The sequence below is a fragment of the Mus musculus genome, chromosome 8, assembly GCF_000001635.26.
Source record: "Mus musculus strain C57BL/6J chromosome 8, GRCm38.p6 C57BL/6J".
Classification (NCBI taxonomy): domain Eukaryota; kingdom Metazoa; phylum Chordata; class Mammalia; order Rodentia; family Muridae; genus Mus; species Mus musculus.
The window spans coordinates 37721824-37741640 of NC_000074.6; the positions used below are offsets into that span (position 1 = coordinate 37721824).

Below are 19817 nucleotides of genomic sequence, written 5' to 3' on the forward strand. Positions count from 1 at the left end.
TCACTACATTTTTTATCTGGGGGAAGTGTTTTTCTCATTTCTATCAAAAGTTTCTTTAATTCCACTAAACTCTTTTAATAGTGATAAGCACAGACGGAATCTGGAGAATGACTGAGTGGTGGAATACTGTGATGTATCTAAGTACTTTTTGTCTGTTAAAACTAATCTCAAAAAAATAGTTGTTTTTAAAGTTTAATCATGCACATCAGTTATAAATATATGTCCCTATTGTGCTTTATTTTACTGAAACCTGGGAAATAATGTTAAACTAAATATATGCTATTAAAAGTGTACTAAATGAAGTATAGTTGGTATTCTTTACAGTTCATATATTATTAATATTTGTTGATACAAATATCTTAATTAAAATTGTAAAAATAAATCTTCACCCTACTTTGACATTAGTGGAAAAAAGGCTTAATAGAAATTATTTAAATATTATTTTACTATACAAATTTCCTAATATATTATGCTGGTACATTAAACATTACTTCAATATAAAATAATTTTATATAAAACAAATTCATTTTTGTCACCTTTAAATAATAATGTTTACATTCTATCCTAAAGAATTAATTCTCATGGATACATATAAAAGAAAACCATTCTGACAGATTGGAAATATACTGATGCCATAGACTGCTTTCTACCTTCTAAGCAAAAATCTTAAGTCAAAATGAGCAATCACAATGTTTCAGTCTTATTTTCTTTTAGCATGCTGCAAAGTGATAAAATATAAAGTATAAATCGATTATTTCCAAAGGGTAAATATTCTGGCATTAATTAAAATATTGTATTTAATTTTATATTTAAACTGTTGTTCTCTTGGAAATGCATTTTACATTTAAGGGGAAATTTTATGATACTTTGAATGGATAATTCAACCACATGTATCCTTCCCAAGAAAATAAAACTCATAAACACCTCTTTTTCAAATGCTACCATTGCGTTTATCTTCAAGAGATTAAGAGGAACACAATTTGTAGTTTAAAATCAGCCAAGAGCTTCAGATCAAGTGCTTTCTGATTTGCCAATTTAAAGCTAACCTTTTCTATTGTTCTTCAACTGATTCTTTTAGTTTCTACAAATAAGTCTTTAGCTTAAAGGAATTGAATGCAAAAGGAAGGAGACAGGAAAATTTGATGCTTCTCTGTTGAGTGAAAACATAAACTCTAAATTATCTTAGAGTAAGCCAAAGCCATATCACATACCTTTCGGGAATGAATTTCTTTCACATACAATGGTAGTAGAAACTCAGATATACCTTCAAGTCGGATTCCCTTCTTGGTGACTCTCAGATTCCCCATACCATCCTACAAGCAATGAAATATAGTTCACTTTTAGGTTAAGTAGAGAATGCGTATCTGGCCATAATTTTCTTAGGGCTAAATTGAGAAAATAGTGAACTCAAATCCATGATGAATTAAGAAGAAAACAAAACAAAACAAGATATTGGAAAGATCACAGCATTTTGCATCCAATAGAGGACACTGCTTTGCATGCTAAGGGGAGGCAGGTGATGAAGAACCTAAAGGCTCCTCCAAATTTGATGAGAAATTATTATTTTCTGTGAATAAATATTTCATTCATACATTCGTTCAACTCTTTGTTAGATGTGACACTAGCTATGTGATTATTAACAAATGATTGCAGAGGTCTAATGATATTGTTACTAGTATAAAGCTAATGATAGTATTTTAAGTATAAAGGTTATACAACATTTCCACTTGTATAATAATTTCAACCACTAATTAATAATTGGTATTAGAAAACCTGACTCATTTGAACAAAAGTCATGAAACACACGTTTTACCTGATAAACATTTGTGCCTGGGGAGATTAATACAGTTAAAAATCATACTGATGAAGCAGAATTAAATCAGGATTGAATTTATTTGGAAAGTGCATCCAATGTATAGTAACAAAGTAAGAAACCAACTATATAAAAATATTACAAATGAGTTTAAATAGGAAGTTATTGTGGGTGGAGGGACAATGACCATTTTAATGACATTTACTTTTGGATCATATTTGGGTTGTCTAATTGGGAATATTTGGAGAGGAAACAGCTAGGGGTATATGTTATCTGGAATATTCCTTAGCAAGGACCACAGTTATTGCTGTGATAAATATGCTCTTGCTTAGTGAACTTATGAAAGAAGAAATTTAAACTGTATTTCAACAGCTCACTGGCTTTAGATGATTTATAGTATGTTTCAGGACAGCATATCCAGCAGAATTATTGTAAAGGGCTAAAAGCTGTTAATATAGAACTTCTGATAAGTATGTGATGTCATAAAAGAAAAACATATAGGCTTGATGACTAATTTCATTGACGACCCAGAAAAAAAATATTATTTTCACTTGTTCCGGTCTTCAATATCATGAGTAAAAGTTATTATCTCATAAATAGGAATAGTAAAATTGTAGGTAAATTTCATGAGTAGCTTTGCAGCATTTTCTAGCTAATCACCCAGTACATCTGCTGAAAACAATGTAGGAGTGATGCATGATTAAGGCACATTTGAATCTATCATGAGAATAACTATTAGACTCTGTGTACAAATATGTATTTAAAATTAAAAAGAACTTTTTGGAGGTGGGAAGAGGTGTTATATACATCGAGACAATTATTCATTTTGCCTGGGTAAAAATATGTGTGTGTCTCTGTGTGTGTGTGTGCATATGTGTGTATGCATATATACATACATTGGCACATCTTTCTACCATTTATTTTTTTCAGTGATATTGGAACATATAGAATCTGGCTAGACTGGAATTAGCCTCAGGCTCCCTTGTCTCTACGTTGCTGGGATTACAGTCAAGCACTCTGCACACCTGGCTTTTATATAGATTCTTGGGATGCAAGCGCTACTCTCCACACTTTTGAGTCACACACTTCATCTAGTTTATCTAGGGGGCCATCTCCTTCTTCTGTCCCGTTTCAATCATAAAAGAACCAAGTAAACATGTTGACATGAACTTCTACCTTCTACAAGTAGAAATTAGAACAATGAGGTAGTATAACATGGTGATTTTAGCAATAGGAAGTTACCCATGAGAAACACAGAATAAGGAAGAATGAATTAGAGATAATGGTGAGGGAAAGAGAAAGAGGATTATGTTAGGAGAGGGAAGGAGGAGGAGGGAATTTTATGAAGTGATCATAAAATGATAAACTTCAGTATTCCCCCTGGGAGGAGAAATATTTTCTTAATAACTTAAACTAAAACTTGCTAGGCAGGAATGAATTCACTGAGATAAATGACGAAACAGAGGTAGGACACACATGCCTTGCATGGAAACCAACTAAAAATAAGTAAATTTATATGAAAAAATTAATTTATCAATGAAAAATTATGTTGAAAAAACCAGTGTATTTTTATACACTTCTCACTTAATTGAGACAAGAGACATTTTACATTTAAAAAAGAAAGCTTTAAGGATGTAGTATTCTTAAGTTTTATTTTCCTTGAAAACGTCTACTTCTTCTTAATAAATAAACGACACTGTTTTTGTTTATTTCTCATTGAAAAGCAAAAGCAGAAATCAAAAGAGGTCTTTAAGGTAAGAGAAAAAAGCAAACACATCAAGTAGAGATTTAAAAATAGTAATATAGTAATATTCTGGGAAAGTTAAATCTGAGAGTTGTAAAGAAAACTTTATCATCAGAAAATAAGACTTTGTCTTTTATGTTATTCAAGGTGACAGAATTTGAGGGGATTTTCTAGATAAAATGATGCTTAAGAAGACACTAATACTATTTGCAAAGTTAAGAAGACAGGAAGGATTCTCAGGAATCCAGAGAGATAAGATAGCTAGAATAACTAGTATAAAAATATTTTAAATCAGAGATTTTCTTGGCTAAACCTCACAGTCATTATCTATATACATTCTCAACTGCCTGCTGAAAAAGATGTGTTCTGAAATGGATTCCACCATTTCTGTGGAAACATCAAATGTCCTTTCTACAACTTGAAAGGACAGAAAAATCAAGTTCTATCACAAATGTTATTCTTAATCTAAGTTTATCTTAAAATTCTTTAATAATAATTTTAATAACATGATAAAAAAAGAAAACTGGACATGTAATGTTAAACATTATGTTACCATTTATGATATGTGTATTTAATTGTAGAACATTTTCAGTTTTAATTTTAGTATGTTTTCCTTTGTTTGCCCTAAAATTATGACTCCAGACATTTCATTAGTTACATCATATAAATTACTTCAAAATGAATTCCCCTGTATGAATTTGGACTAATTCTTATAGAATGCTGTGGTTCTAGCTGGCTATACCATGTCTTTATTTATTCCACTTTGTATTTATCCTGTCTGCTATTAAAATTGAATAAATTTTCACTTTTCATATCATCTACATGGTGTTATTTAATTAAAACTCTATAATATATCCATGTTCACTATATGATTGATTGGTCCTCAATATTCTATTAAGTCCAGTAATAGTTATGAAATGCTAAGAAAATCTAATTGCCCTTCTCCCTACTATCAGAAACACTTTTTATACTTACTGCGATATTTCTGATTCATTATCATCTTGGTCCTTTCAACCTTATTGCAAATTATGTACAAATTTTCTCTTTAAGATGACACTGTCATACATCAGAGTATAATAGAAGCTAGCATATCTCTCCTCTCCGTTTCTAGCTTGGTTCTGTTACATTCATGCAAACTCAACCATCTTTGTACTTTAAAATTTCCTCTCTTTATCATACATGCTTATTCTTCCCACATTTAAATTGGTATATAATCATTATATATATAATGATAAGTTTCATAAGGATATTTTTTTCAAAAAATCAAGTAGTACCGCCATATTAATATAATGAGATTTACTCTTTGTCTACCTACCCCTTGGTGCTTCTCATCTGTTTCCTCTGCCCAGATATTGCTCCTACTTTTTGTGTCTTGTATATCACATTTGAGAGAAAACTCAGTATTTGGCTTTCTAAGTTTATCTTTTGTGACACTATCTTGAGCTGCATTTAGTCATTTCCATTCAAAAGACTTCAATATTCTTTAGGACATACTAAAACTAGTGTGTGTGTGTGTGTGTGTGTGTGTGTGTGTGTGTGTGTGTGTGTGTCATATTTATTTATAGTTCTCTGCTAATAGATATCTATAAAAATATAATACATTGGTATTATACATATTATTGCAAAACATGTTTGTGCAGATAACTCTGTGTTACACATAATTAGATTACATGTGCAAGTCTAACGGATAATGGAAATAGGTCCTATTGGAGACCTAGTTGGAGTAACTCTGGCAGATGCTCTGCTGGAGGAGCTGCAGGAGGCATGTGAGTTTCCTGGATAGGGCCCACTGCTTTGTATTGCTGTGATGGGTGAATCCTGGAGAGACATCAACCCAGTTCTTCATCCCAGGATTTCTTCTTGCTACTCCTATGCATTCTCATGGTTTGCATTGCTGTATTCCTAATTTTTCTGACATAGTGTGAGTGGGTAAAGAAATATCTGCCTGTAGCGTGTTATGATTGACTCCAAGTATTAGCCCACTCTATTGGACAACTTTCTTACAAATCAACATGAAGAAGAACTTTTATGGAATCATGCTATTTAGATGACTTGATGATTTTATGATTCTTGATAAAGATTTGATAGAATTCTTGATCTGATTAAAATAATTTTAAGAAGTTAAGACAGTTGATAGAAAGTTGAAACTTAGAATCAAATATAAGATGTGCTTCCTTTTTGCAAAATAGTAAAGGTTGTAAGGAGTAGAAAGGGAGCTCTTTCATGGGTTTATAAGCATGTAAACTGCACTAGGAAGAAAATAGGCTTGGAACAAATGACCAAACATTCATTCTCGATTAGGTCCAGAGAGGAGGCTACAGGTCTTGGAAAGCATGGTCATAAACAAGGAGTCGGTAATTTTATTCCATAAAAACTATCGCTCTTAACTTATAATGAGCATATGAAATGAAAGGTAGATTAAAAACAACTTCTTTGAACTTATAGTCAAGAATCCTACTATATCTTTCTTTTGTGTAACATTTTCTCTCTCTCTTTTTTATTTTTAAATGAGGTAACCATTTCTCTTACATAAAAACCTTGTCTAGGGGATATAAAAAGACTAAAGGGGGAAAAAAAAGTTGTTGCAGCCTTTTTTGCTTCATCCACTAAGTTTGTAGGTGAGAGTGTGTGAATTTCTCTCTTTCTCACAAGCCCTTAAAGAGTTTAAAGAGTTCAGAGTTTCTTGTAGGTCACAAACTGTGCGAGCACCAGATAATTAAGTCTCAATCTTGTCAGCACTATCAGCACTTGTCTCCATTGCTGTCCCTGTAAACCACCTGCAGCTATTTGATGACTGCTCTCTAAGACTAGAGAGTCTTAGAGAAACAATATAGTTTTAATTTACAGTTGGCTATGTACACCAAGAACATTTTCAGATAATTATTAGCTATCTGTACTTACTTTATTTAATGGAAAGTATATTTTTCCTGCAATATATTTGGATCATGGTTTTACATCTTTCATTTCATTTCTCTCTTTCTTTCTTTCTCTCTCTCCTTCTCCTTCTCCTTCTCCCTCTCCCTCCCCCCTCTCTCAGCAAACAAGCAAACACACACACACAGACACACACACTCACACTGACACACACAGAGGCAGACATGCACACCTACACAAATACCCAAATCTGTAAAAATAAAAAATTGAAATCCATAAAATATGAATACGACTAATAAGATAAAAAAATGTCCAAACAATACAATATGGGACAAAATAAAAAATACTATTGAGTTTGTTTTGTATTGGTCATTTACTGTTGGGCATGGTACCTTCAGTGTGGTTTATGTAACCAGGCTGACTCTGTGGGAGAAGTCTTTTTTTTTTTTTTTCCTTTCCAAATGGATGCCAATCTGAGATTGTTTCTAGGTTAGGGGTGGGTGGTTGTGCTTTCCCTCTTTCAGCACTGGTCATCATATGATTTAGACCTGTGTAGGCTTCCTGATTCACAATCTCTGTGAATTCACATGTGCATTAGTTTCAATTGTATCTAGAGGCCTTGTTTCTTTGATGTCTTTCAGCTCACTGGCTCTTACAGTCTGTTTGCCTACTTTTCCTCCTAGATTCCTCAACTATAAGAAGAGGGACTTGATGAAGATGTCTTCTTTGATGATGTCTGAGCAAGACATTGATCCATCCATTTGCCTAGGAATTTCATAAATTCATTCTTTTTAATAGCTGAGTAGTGCTCCATTGTGTAAATTTACCATGTTTTCTGTATGCGTTCCTCTGTTGAGGGACATCTGGGTTCTTTCCAGCTTCTGGCTATTATAAATAAGGCTGCTATGAACATAGTGGAGCATGTGCTCTTATTACCAGCTGGAACATCTTTTGGATATATGCCCAGGAGAGGTATTGCCGGATCCTCCGGTATTACTATGTGCAATTTTCTGAGGAACCACCAGACTGATTTCCAGAATGGTTGTACCAGCTTGCAATCCCACCAACAATGGAGGCGTTTTCATCTTTCTCAACATCCTTGCCAGCATCTGCTGTCATATGAATATTTGATCCTAGCCATTCTGACTGGTGTGAGGTGGAATCTCAGGGTTGTTTTGATTTGCATTTCCATGATGATTAAGGATGTTGAATATTTTTTTCAGGTGCTTCTCAGCCATTCAATATTTCTTAGTTGAGAATTCTTTGTTTAGCTCAGAGCCCCATTTTTAATAGGATTATTTGGTTTTCTGGAGTCCATCTTCTTGAGTTCTTTATATATATTGGATATTAGTCCCCTATCTGATTTAGGATTGGTAAATATCCTTTCTCAATCTGTTGGTGGCCTTTTTGTCTTATTGACAGTGCCTTTTGCCTTACAGAGGCTTTGCAATTTTATGAGCTTTTGTCATTGATCTTGATGACAATTCTTGATGTTACAGCACAAGTCATTGCTGTTTGATTGATAAAAATACATTCGCATGTATTTTTAAAATTTTTAAAATACTAGGCTATTTTTCATAAAAAAACAATGTTTGGGTTTTTTTTTATGGAAGACTAGAAAAACTGGACCCTGCATGTGAATGTCAAAAAGAGAATATTTTAAGTATATTAGCTATACTTAATATTCATGTCCAAAACTGAATAATAATTTTTGTAATAATTTCTGCTGTATACAACATTTTTAATCTTTTTTTAAATTTATTACATATTTTCCTCAATTACATTTCCAATGCTATCCCAAAAGTCCCCCATACCCTCCCCCCCACTTCCCTACCCACGCATTCCCATTTTCTTGGCCCTGGCGTTTCCCTGTACTGGGGCATATAAAGTTTGTGTGTCCAATGGGCCTCTCTTTCCAGTGATGGCCAACTAGGACATCTTTTGATACATATGTAGCTAGAGTCAAGAGCTCCAGGGTACTGGTTAGTTCATAATGTTGTTCCACCTATAGGGTTGCAGGTCCCTTTAGCTCCTTGGGTACTTTCTCTAGCTCCTCCATTGGGAGCCCTGTAATCCACCCAATAGCTGACTGTGAGCATCCACTTCTGTGTTTGCTAGGCCCCGGCATAGTCTTTCAAGAGACAGCTATATCTGGGTCCTTTCAGCAAAATCTTGCTAGTGTATGCAATGGTGTCAGCGTTTGGAAGCTGATTATGGGGTGGATCCCTAGATATGGCAGTCTCTAGATGGTCCATCCTTTTGTCACAGCTCCAAACTTTGTCTCTGTAACTCCTTCCATGGGTGTTTTGTTCCCAATTCTAAGAAGGGGCACAGTGTCCACACTTTGGTCTTCATTCTTCTAGAGTTTCATGCATTTGGCAAATTGTATCTTATATCTTGGGTACCCTAAGTTTTGGGCTAATATCCATTTATCAGTGAGTACATATTGTATGAGTTCCTTTGTGATTGGGTTACCTCGCTCAGGATGATGCCCTCCAGGTCCATACATTTGGCTAGGAATTTCATAAATTCATTCTTTTTAATAGCTGAGTAGTACTCCATTGTGCCACTTGATCTTCGACATGGGAACTAAAACCATCCAGTGGAATAAAGACAGCATTTTCAACAAATGGTGCTGGCACAACTGGTTGTTATCATGTAGAAGAATGCGAATCAATCCATTCCTATCTCCTTGTACTAAGGTCAAATCTAAGTGGATCAAGGAACTTCACATAAAACCAGAGACACTGTAAGTTATAGAGGAGAAAGTGTGGAAAAGCCTCGAAGATATGGGCATAGGGGGAAAATTCCTGAATAGAACAGCAATGGCTTGTGCTGTAAGATCGAGAATTGACAAATGGGACCTCATGAAACTGCAAAGCTTCTGCAAGGCAAAAGATACTGTCAATAAGACAAAATGACCACCAACAGATTGGAAAAGGATCTTTACCTATCCTAAATCAGATAGGGGACTAATATCCAATATATGTAAAGAACTGAAGAGGGTGGACTCCAGAAAATCAAATAACCCCATTAAAAAATGGGGCTCAGAACTGAACAAAGAATTCTCACCTGAGGAATACCGAATGGCAGAGAAGCACCTGAAAAAATGTTCAACATCCTTAATCATCAGGGAAATGTAAATCAAAACAACCCTGAGATTCCACCTTACACCAGTCAGAATGGCTAAGGTCAAAAATTCAGGTGACAGCAGATGCTGGCGAGGATGTGGAGAAATAGGAACACTCCTCCATTGTCGGTGGGATTGCAAGCTTGTACAACCACTCTGGAAATCAGTCTGGCGGTTCCTTAGAAAATTGGACATAGTAATACCGGAGGATCCAGCAATACCTTTTCTAGGCATATATCCAGAAGATGCCCCAACCGGTAAGGAGAACACATGTTCTACTATGTTCATAGCAGCCTTATTTATAATAGCCAGAAGCTGGAAAGAACCCAGATGCCCCTCAACAGAGGAATGGATACATTTTTAATCTTTTTGCCATTCTGGTTTATATGTTACTTAGAGCCTTGGTATAGTGAAAATGTGAAAAAAACTCTAACAGTGAGACAGTAATATAGGCATGGCCAGTTTGTTGATAAGGTTTGTTCAAAAAAATAATGTGTGTCCATTCATCAAATATACATATAAAATTATAGGTTATTTATTGTTAACACTTTCAAAGAGAATTGAGAGAAACAGCAACCTATAAGAAAATGAATTACAGATATTTGATCTTAATTTTTAAAGAGAAACATTGTCTTGTACATAACTAGCATTATATATTTCAGAACAAGGCAAGAAGGGAGGTAATTATGGTTTTTTGATACACTAATGGTATCAATTATTACAAACTAAAATGTAAAATACATAAAGAAATAAGCTTGCAATTGATAAATAGAATAAAACCAGAGCCTATTTTGGCAGTTATTTGTGAATTATAAGGACATACTATGTTTAATAACCTGAAAGATAATTCATGGAAAAAGGAAATACAATCTATTAAAGGAGAATAACAATCACATTTAGACTTTTGATATGCATTAATTAATGTAAAGTGTATTGATAAAGGGCATTCCATTTCTAGTTCCTAATTAAAGGAGAAATATCTTTTCAGAAGGGTAAGCATTTTCTTTTTCTCACCTATTTTGCTGATGTTGTTTATAAATAATGAGCTGTTTTGCTCCAAGCTCAGGAGGAAAAACAAACAAAAGTTGACAACTGCTTCATAGGATTGTTTTTATTATGCTGTTTTCTGTAAGCATGTATTTTTCTTCACTTCAATTGTCTTACTTTTTTTACATATAATTAAGAAATAGTACTGTGCTAGCAATTGATACATATAGAAATCTGAAATTTGCCCTCTAGTTCTACATTCAAACATTGTAAAAGAGTATGTTATTACCATAATCTCTATCATCTAAAATATAATTTTTTCTTTTCTAATGGTTGCTCAAACTATATAGTTTATTGATCTCTTGTGTTAATTTATAAAAGAATATATGAAATATATTTATGTGTTAAAATATGACAATATGTGTTTGTGGTTAGTTCATACTACTTAATTATAGAGAATTCCTTAAGGTGCATGAATTATTTTTTTCTTAATATACAATCACACTAAATATTGAAATATCAATTGGACATAGCTTCTGTATTAGGGATGTAGGCTTCAGTTCAGTCCCCTACTCAGCACAGGAGATCAACAGCTGTCTAGGCTCTGTCCATACTGTCATAGCCCTTTGAATTCCTGTGTGCACTGGCCTTACTGTGTTTAGAAGACCTTGTTTAATCAATGTGCTTTATCTATCTTACTTTAAAAATCTTTCTGCCTCCTCTTCTGTAGGGTTCCCTCCACTTTGATGATAGGAAATTGATGACTGCTTACAAGTGAAGAAATAGTTTTCTCCAATGTCATCTCACTGGAAATACAAACTACTCTGAAGGCTGGGATTCATGTCGAGCAACAGATAGAGAAAAAAAACTTAATGAAAGTTTTAGATGTTCTTTTATAGAGCTTTTTTTCCTGCCCTTATAGGTCCTTTGTATATGTATTATAGTTTCCAGGCTTTGTGTTTGTGGGATTTCTATGTGGGTAATGTATGTATTTCTGCTTTTGTGTGTGTTTCTTTAGCTTTTCTTCAGCTCTTTTTCTTGGCTTTGCTTGTTTTTGTTGTTGATATTCTGCTCTATACTGGTTTGCTTGCATTTATTTTATCAAATTTTGTTTTATTATTTTTATATGTCTGTTTGCATCCTAATGACAGAGGAAAGAAAGTGTGTCAACTTTGGGGGACATGTAAGTGGGGGTTATCTGGAAATAGTTGGGGAAAGGAAAATCATAATAGGAATATATTAAAATCTATTTTCAAAAATATTGAAATATTTTTCTGACTCCTTTATGATACATTTTCTTTCTTACTCTACTGAGAAACAATTGATTATTTACATGGTTTCTTAATAAGAAAACCATTTAAGAAATGAAAGTATGGAAATGTGACAAACCTGATAGGGTCATAATCATTTAACATGGTATAAAAATGATGTTCTTAATATATCTTAGGAGATACAAATAAAGAACCAGAAAAGTAGACAAAATTTGGTGTATACTTGACAGAATTAGACAATTAAATTATTATACATTGAATATTACACATATAAAAGTCTGTGTGAAATAATTCTGAGATTTCACAGCAGGAATAGTTAGAATAAATAATATAATACATTGGCAAATGTGCTTTAACAGTAGGGAATCTTTAGAAGACTTTATTAGAAAAACATTTTTGTGAAAATTTAATATGTTATTATGAAATAAAATTTATAATCCACATGAAAGTTATGCTTTAGATTAAAGGTTAGATTCTAGAAATGGTACAAATTATGGAAGAATAATTTAGGTTAGATGTGATGGTATTAAAATGAACACTGTATTGTTAAATAGAGCATATGCAAAGAGTATCTGGGATTTCACTTAAATGTAAGTAAATAATAATGCTATATTCCCTGAAAATTGTCATCACCAAATGGGTGGCTGAAGGATTTCCACGTGTTAAAATTTCAATATGTGTATGCAGCCCAAAGGCTTGCTATTATATATGTGTGTCTCTCCCAGCTGTGTTTAATAGAATGCCAGAATTATATTTAGTCATAGGAAAGACTCATTTTCAAACCAATTTAAGAAACCATTGCATGAATTCTCACTTGGAAATTCATAATATACATTACTGTGTTGAACATGCTATAGAATAAAGCAGTACTTTCCAGCAAAGGCCCAAGAAAAAGAAGAATTAAAAAAAAAAGTGTTTAGTTTCTGCATCTCCTGAAAAGTTACCTGAGAGCTTTCCACTCTGCTGTAGTTCAGTCACCCTCAAGCCTGGAAATAGGCTGGAAAATTACACAAGTTTTGCCTATTTAATGGGTGTTATTTCTTATTGTCAATAAACGATCAGAGGGGGTGTGGTCCCGAGGATGCTTCTGGTTGTATACCGTCTGTCTATTTTACTAGTATATGCACATGTATAAGCTTGCACATGTATCAGTTATCACAATTTGTTATGTAAAAGGAAGAATCACATCTTACCATGAACAAAATCTTGCATATTCATATGTACTTGATGGTTGTTGAACTCCAGTGTTTTATATATCCTATGTTCTCATGCTACCACTTGGCCCCATTCCTAGACCTTTAAGTTAAGGGCAAGAGCTTAAGCAACTCTTACTCCTAATAGCAGTAGTTACTAAATTATTGTTTCAGAAGTCGTCTGAAATCAAGTCTCCTGAAGAAACATTTTTAAGTTCTGAAACAATCATTTTCCTCACTGCATTTGAATCATCAAAGTAAGGTTTAATGTTACAATATTTCATGTTAAGGAGTGGGTAAGCTGGCCATTGAGAAAAGGGCTGCCTTCTCCGTTTCAGTTAATCACTTTATGGTAGGGATAGAAATTTTAAGTAGAATCCAAATTACGTGACTCTACTTAAGAATCCGAATGGCCATCCTTGTGATACATGTGCTAAATGGTAGCTTTTATTCATTCTCTTATTTAATTTACAAACTATTCATTTTTAACTAACTGATTTCCTAGCATATACTTCGTTGGTTTAGACCTGCCTCATAAAAGAATGGTGGAAAGATCATAGAGTACACCCAGAGTACAAACCCTTGAGGATAACTGATTATTATTCATATACTCAAAGACTATTTTAAAGAAATCTAGTGCTTAGGAAAGATCCTGTTCTTTACATGCTTCATATAAGCTGTATATCAGGATCATCTTGGCATTAATCTGAAGGACGGGGAAAGAAGAGGTTAAGGAAGGGAGAAGGATATGAGCAGCACAAAAGTGTCAGACTAGGTGCTGAAATTAAAGCTGTTCAATTCTTACTGTGATATTACTGTGCGAACAGTATGTGAATGACACTAGAGAAAGGTCAGGAAAGACACAATCAGGTCAGAGATGACATGCTCTTTCTCTTTTTAATATTAGTCATAGAGTTAATCATAAGAGAGTCTCTCTCTCTCTCTCTCTCTCTCTCTCTCTCTCTCTCTCTCTCTCTCTCCATCTCCCAATTTTCTTTCTAGACATTATCTCTCCTCTCCTTTGAACTTCCCATTTTCTTCAATCCTCATCCTCTCTTCTTCCTTTTTTGTTAGATACCATATTAGCATTTATTTTTACAGGTTGTTTTACAGACTAATACTGTCTTTTGATGACATTGCCTCCTGGCTAATATTCAAGCTCTTGTCACAGGCTTAATGAAAAGAAACCTTTAAAAATATATTTTCTTCTTTCTTTGATTATCTATTACATTTTTTTACTTGGGAATTGAGCAAAAATCCTTACATTTCACAAAGATTATTTTAGAAACCCAGAACCTACAATTTCTTCAAGACCCTCTGTAGGGAGGGTGATATACTGTGTTGCTCTCTCAGTCATTGCTTTCATCTGCCATCTGATTGTAAGAATACATGCAGTTTTAATAGTATTTATCTCATCTGATGTTAAGCAATGTTTTTCCTATATCTCTACTCTTATTTTGAAACAGAGTTTCTCAAGAGTTCAATATCCACTCCCAGAATATTGTAATAACATGTTCCCGATAAAAAGCTGTCTCAATTTGAACAAATTTACAGAATGTTCACAACTGGCATATATCATTATAGAATCTTCTACATTTAAATATTCAAAATGAAATGATAACTACTACAGATATATAACACATAATATTATTCAACTTTATCCTTCAGAGCTGTAACTGATTTAATGTAGCTTTTTATAATTTTGATACTATACAGTAAGTTTCATAGCCTGAATACTGATATAAATCAAATCATATTATACCAGTGCCCAAGCATAAAAGTAACTAATGATTTCACATTAAGAATCATAGTTTGATAAGAAATGAACCAATTTTATAGTTAATAACAAATAATAGAAAATATTTTTACAAACATTTCTATAACATATCTTCTCCTTGTTTTCTTTAAATATTTGGAGTTGGATTGGTGGGGAGGTAGGGAGGATCTCTGAAGAGATGAGGGAGGAAAATTCATGATCAGCATATATTGTATGAAAAAAAAAGAATTAGAAACATCCAACAAATTTATATTTAAAAAATCCGATGTATGTTTGTGTGTGTGTGTATGTGTGTGTGTATGTGTGTGTGTGAGTGTGTGTGTGTGTGTGTGTGTGTGTGTGTGTGTATGGAGATTATGTGAGCATGGGTGCAGATACCCAAAGAGGCTAGAGGAACACCTGCTGTTTGAGATAGAGAAAATTGTTAACTGCCTACCTTGAGTGCTGAGTTCTAGTTTCAGGACTTCTACAAGGGCAGTGCATGCTTCTAACCACTGAGCAAACTCTCCAGCCTCCTATGTTATTGGAAATATTTGTTTTGTCTATTTTAAAATACTTGCTGCTCTGAGTTCCAATTCATGTTCACTAACTATTTGAGTTTTGACATATAATGGCTCTGAAGAAAAGGATGAGTTAGTACTTTTATTTTTATTTTATGCTAAAATATAATTTACATATAAGTGTTATTATAATGTTTTTAATTATCAATGATGTAAAACAATAAGTTTTGCAGTACATAAAACCTCAGGAAAGAATGCAGAAATGTTGTAGATAGTATGTAAGAGAAGAATAGAGGAAGTGAAGTGGAATGCTCTCTTCTGGGTGTGGCACAACTAGAGCAGTCACAGTAGAAGTGACTGCCTACAATGGGCCTGTGTGAGAAGGAGTCTGTCAGTAGCCAATCAAAGATAAAGGGAGCAACCTCCAGAATCATCCCTGCATGCTGATATATGGGTTACTCATGGATACTTGGGAAGACAGCAGGCAATGTTTTCAGATATGTACCTCTTAATGTGATAATATTGCTCCAATTAATAGTTCTGAATCCCTGATCAAACAGATAACATTGGCTAAACTCATAATCTCACAATAGATAAATAGCTAACTAAATAAATAAGGCATGAGTGTTGAAAAGGTCATCATGTGATAAAGGAGAATTAAAGCAAATAAAGGTGATAGATAGATAGATAGATAGATAGATAGATAGATAGATAGATAATAGCTATAGATATGTATTAATAATACATGTTATACAGGTAATATATAGTATATTTGTGTATTCATATAATACATAGAGAGAGATAATATATATAAACAAATATATATAATTGTCAAATAACAATTTAATGAAATATTTTAAAGTACTTTGTACTCATGGCAGAGTAGGTTATATCAGTGTCATGTATACAGTGTGAGTAGCTAGCAAATTTGCAAACATAAAAATAGCAAATTAAACCTAAAAGTAGTGTCATGACCTAATTGTCATTTAGAATAAACTAATTCTATTATTGTAATAAATTATACACTGCCATTTTAACTTCTTTTGAGGATTCACCTTTGGCACTAAGAAAATTCATTTTGCTGAGGAAGCAAGGCCACCCATCATCTTCTGATTATTTTACATTCTCTTAGTATCTGTAATCAACTGGATATATATTAACTCAAGGAGGAAAGGCTATCAGTGGGACCACCTGTCAGTGCTCTTCACTTCTAAGCCCCTAAGAAGATCTGAGAAAGGGATGGCTTGTGGTTCTAGAAAAGCCCTTACTGAGACAGGAGATGAGTTCCGAGAGAGCAGTACTCCACATGGTGGTTGACCAGGCAAAAGAGTTCATGCTCATATCAGAAGTATTTATAGAAATGAGGGCGTACAGAGATGAGATGACTCAGCAATTGAGAGAGCTTTCACTGTTCTTGCAAGAGATCATAGTCGTTTGGTTCCTAATGCGTACATGAGGCATCCTATAACTGCATATAACTGAAGTTTTAGGCTCTTACATACTCCTCTTGGAACTTCAGGAACCTACATGATGCATGTAACCTAGTGAGCATGCACGCACACACACACTCACACACAAACACACATACACATGCACACACAAAGATGCTTCTAAATTCAAATATATTACTAAAGATAATTGTAAATAATATAATACAGAGAGGATTAATACTTTAAAGAAAGGAAAAAAGTAAGTTTAAAGGTACAGTTTTAAACAAAAAAATGAAGACTTTGTTATTAAGACAGAAAATGAAAACCTGGAAAACACTTTTATGAGAATAAAAGAATTTGAAATCTTCATGATGTTTTTATTTATATAAAACCCATCAAGTGTAAGTATATTGCTTAAATGAAGAGTGACTTCAAATTTTTCTAGATTAAAATAGTCTGTTAATTACAATGAGATAATAACACAAACCAGAAGGAACCACTAAACCACAAATGGAAAGTTGGAGAGCAAGTCATGTCCAAATCTTGAAACTCGGACCTCACTAATGGGAATAACATCATATTAGTTGTAAGCATACATGTCTGAATAGTCACACAGAAGTATATCTACAAATAGAGTTTTTCATAGTTAATGAAAGCCAGCATGATAAGAACAAATGTTTTAGGCAGGAATCTAGCATTCAGAAGAAAGACACCAAACCAGGAGCTACTACTGTGTATACTATTCAAGAGCATCAGAACACTTAAATGGATTGACAGTACCCATTTTGTTATGAACATGGCTTGCTGACAGGAGCCTGATAAAGCTGTTTCCTGAGAGGCTGTGCCAGTGCCTGACAAATACAGAAGTGGATGCTCACAGCTATTCATTGGACAGAGCACAGGATTACCAATGAAGGAGCTAGAGAAAGTACCCAAGAAGCTGAAGGGGGGTTGCAGCTCCTTAGGAGGAACATTAATATGAACTAACCAGTACCCCCCAGAGCTCCCTGGGACTAAACCTCCAGTCAAAGAAAGCACAGGGTGTTTTCTCATGTCTCTAGCTGCACATGTTGCAGAGGATGGCCTAGTAGGTCATCAATGGGAAGAGGCCGTTGGTCCTGTGAAGTTTCTTTGCCCCAGTGTAGAGGAATGCCAGGGCCAGGAAGCAGGAGAGGGTGGATTGGGGAGCAGGGGGGTGAGGGAGAAGATAGGGGGGTTTTGGAGGGGAAGCCAGGAAAGGAGATAACATTTGAAATGTAAATAAAAAATATCTAATAAAAAAGACAAAAAATAGTACACTCAGATTCTCATTTGCTAAGAGCTGGGAAGAATATATGTCCAGTAGCTGGGGTAGGGAGGAGAGGACACTACATTTTACTAGTCAACATATACTGAATTATGTGCAGGCTAGTTTTATGTCATCCTATGTCAACAATAGAGAGTCAAACGAAATTGAGAAACTGTTCACACTAGATTGGTCTGTGACCAAGTCTATGGCACATTTCTTTGATTTGGATGGTATTTCCTGGTGCTAGGAGAAAAAAGGCTAAATAGCCAAAGACCCCCATAGAGAGCTGACATCCCTGAGTCATCTCCTGATGTACCAATGCAAGCTTCTAAGGGAGGGAACCAACCAAATAATCCTACTCATCTATGATCCCTGTGAACCAGAATGATCAGCATGGTAAAATCACCCTAAAGTTGCATAGTACCATATATTCTTTGGTGGTAGCCACTAGTTCTCTACTTGGACTTAAGAACTGACAAAAGGGAAGTCATTATTAGTACTTGAAACCTAACAAAATATCCTGGCCAAGTGGAGTCATGGATTTTGGATAAGAACCTATAACCATCACTTTACCAAATCAGTGTAATTCCTAACTAGATTCTAAATATTTGTCTTTTAAATATTTCCACTGATCAGTGCTGGACCACTTAACTTAAAAACTTCTCTTTGCAACAGACAGAGAAGGTTCCTTAAAATCACAGCTAATCAAAATATGGAGTTATGGAGCCCAGTCTACAATCACAAAGCAGCTCTGGGAAACATTGTTGAAGAAGGACTGAAAGACTTTAGTGAGCAGGAAATTGGGAAATTTGATTGAGATTATGTCTTCTAGGAATTTCAGATATATCACCAACATAAGTACCTAAAGAAGAGCTGAACAAGGACAGTAGACATGTTGAAGCCAGAATGTGAAAGTCCATAAGCCCTCAGGGCCACACAAGATACTAGAGCCAATGGAGGGCAAAGGAGAGTGTGAAAAATAACTCTCCAGGAAAGAACACAGTAAGTGGTTATCCAATACCAAATGGTCAGCCCTGAAAACATACACATAGATGACATTATAAGGATTGAGACGCTTGTATATGCATAGTTTGTAATACATTTCTATCAGATGCATGTAAGAATATAAAAAGTCATTGAAAGAACACAAAAGGGGTATTTGGGAGCAATTGGAGGAAGGTGAGGGAAGGAGAGATTGATATAATTATGTTAAAATATCAAAATGTACTGTAAATAATATATATTACAATAAATAAAATATATAAAATATATAACATATTACATGTAATTATAAACATTTATTTTATGTTTAATAAATATATAAATATTTTAATAAACACATCAATATTTATATGGATATAATTATAATAATTATATATACACAAATAGATATATAACATAACATATAACATCATATAACATATACTGTATACCGTATACTATATATCATATTTCATATATAATATATAATGTATAATGCAGAATGTGTAATATGTAATATATAATATGTCATATGTAATATGCAATTCATACTACATAATATATAATATATAATATACAACATATAATATTATGTTATTACATATTATATATTTCATACTATCAACAGAAATCAGGCTAAGCTAACAAGCAAACAGCAGTCCTCCATGCCCTCTGCATCAGGTGTCTCTTCAAGACCCTTGCCTTGCTTGATTTTCTGCCCAAAATTCTTAGAATGATGTAGTGCTACATAAAATTACAAGGAAAAATAAACCCCTTTCTTCTCAAGTTGCCTATATAGTCATGGCATTTTTTCACAATATTTAAAGGC

At 33.9% G+C, this 19817-nt stretch overlaps 1 protein-coding gene across 5 annotated transcripts in view; it reads right to left on the minus strand.

Annotated features, from left to right (window-relative positions):
• The window catches only part of Sgcz (sarcoglycan zeta), a 1143866-nt gene that overhangs the window by 203984 nt on the left and 920065 nt on the right, over positions 1–19817 (minus strand). For all 5 annotated transcript variants that reach the window (XM_006509120.4, XM_011242138.1, XM_006509122.1 and 2 more), the window contains one exon: positions 1212–1313. In XM_006509120.4, coding sequence (XP_006509183.1) covers positions 1212–1313 — 102 coding nt within the window. The remainder of the gene's footprint in view (positions 1–1211; positions 1314–19817) is intronic.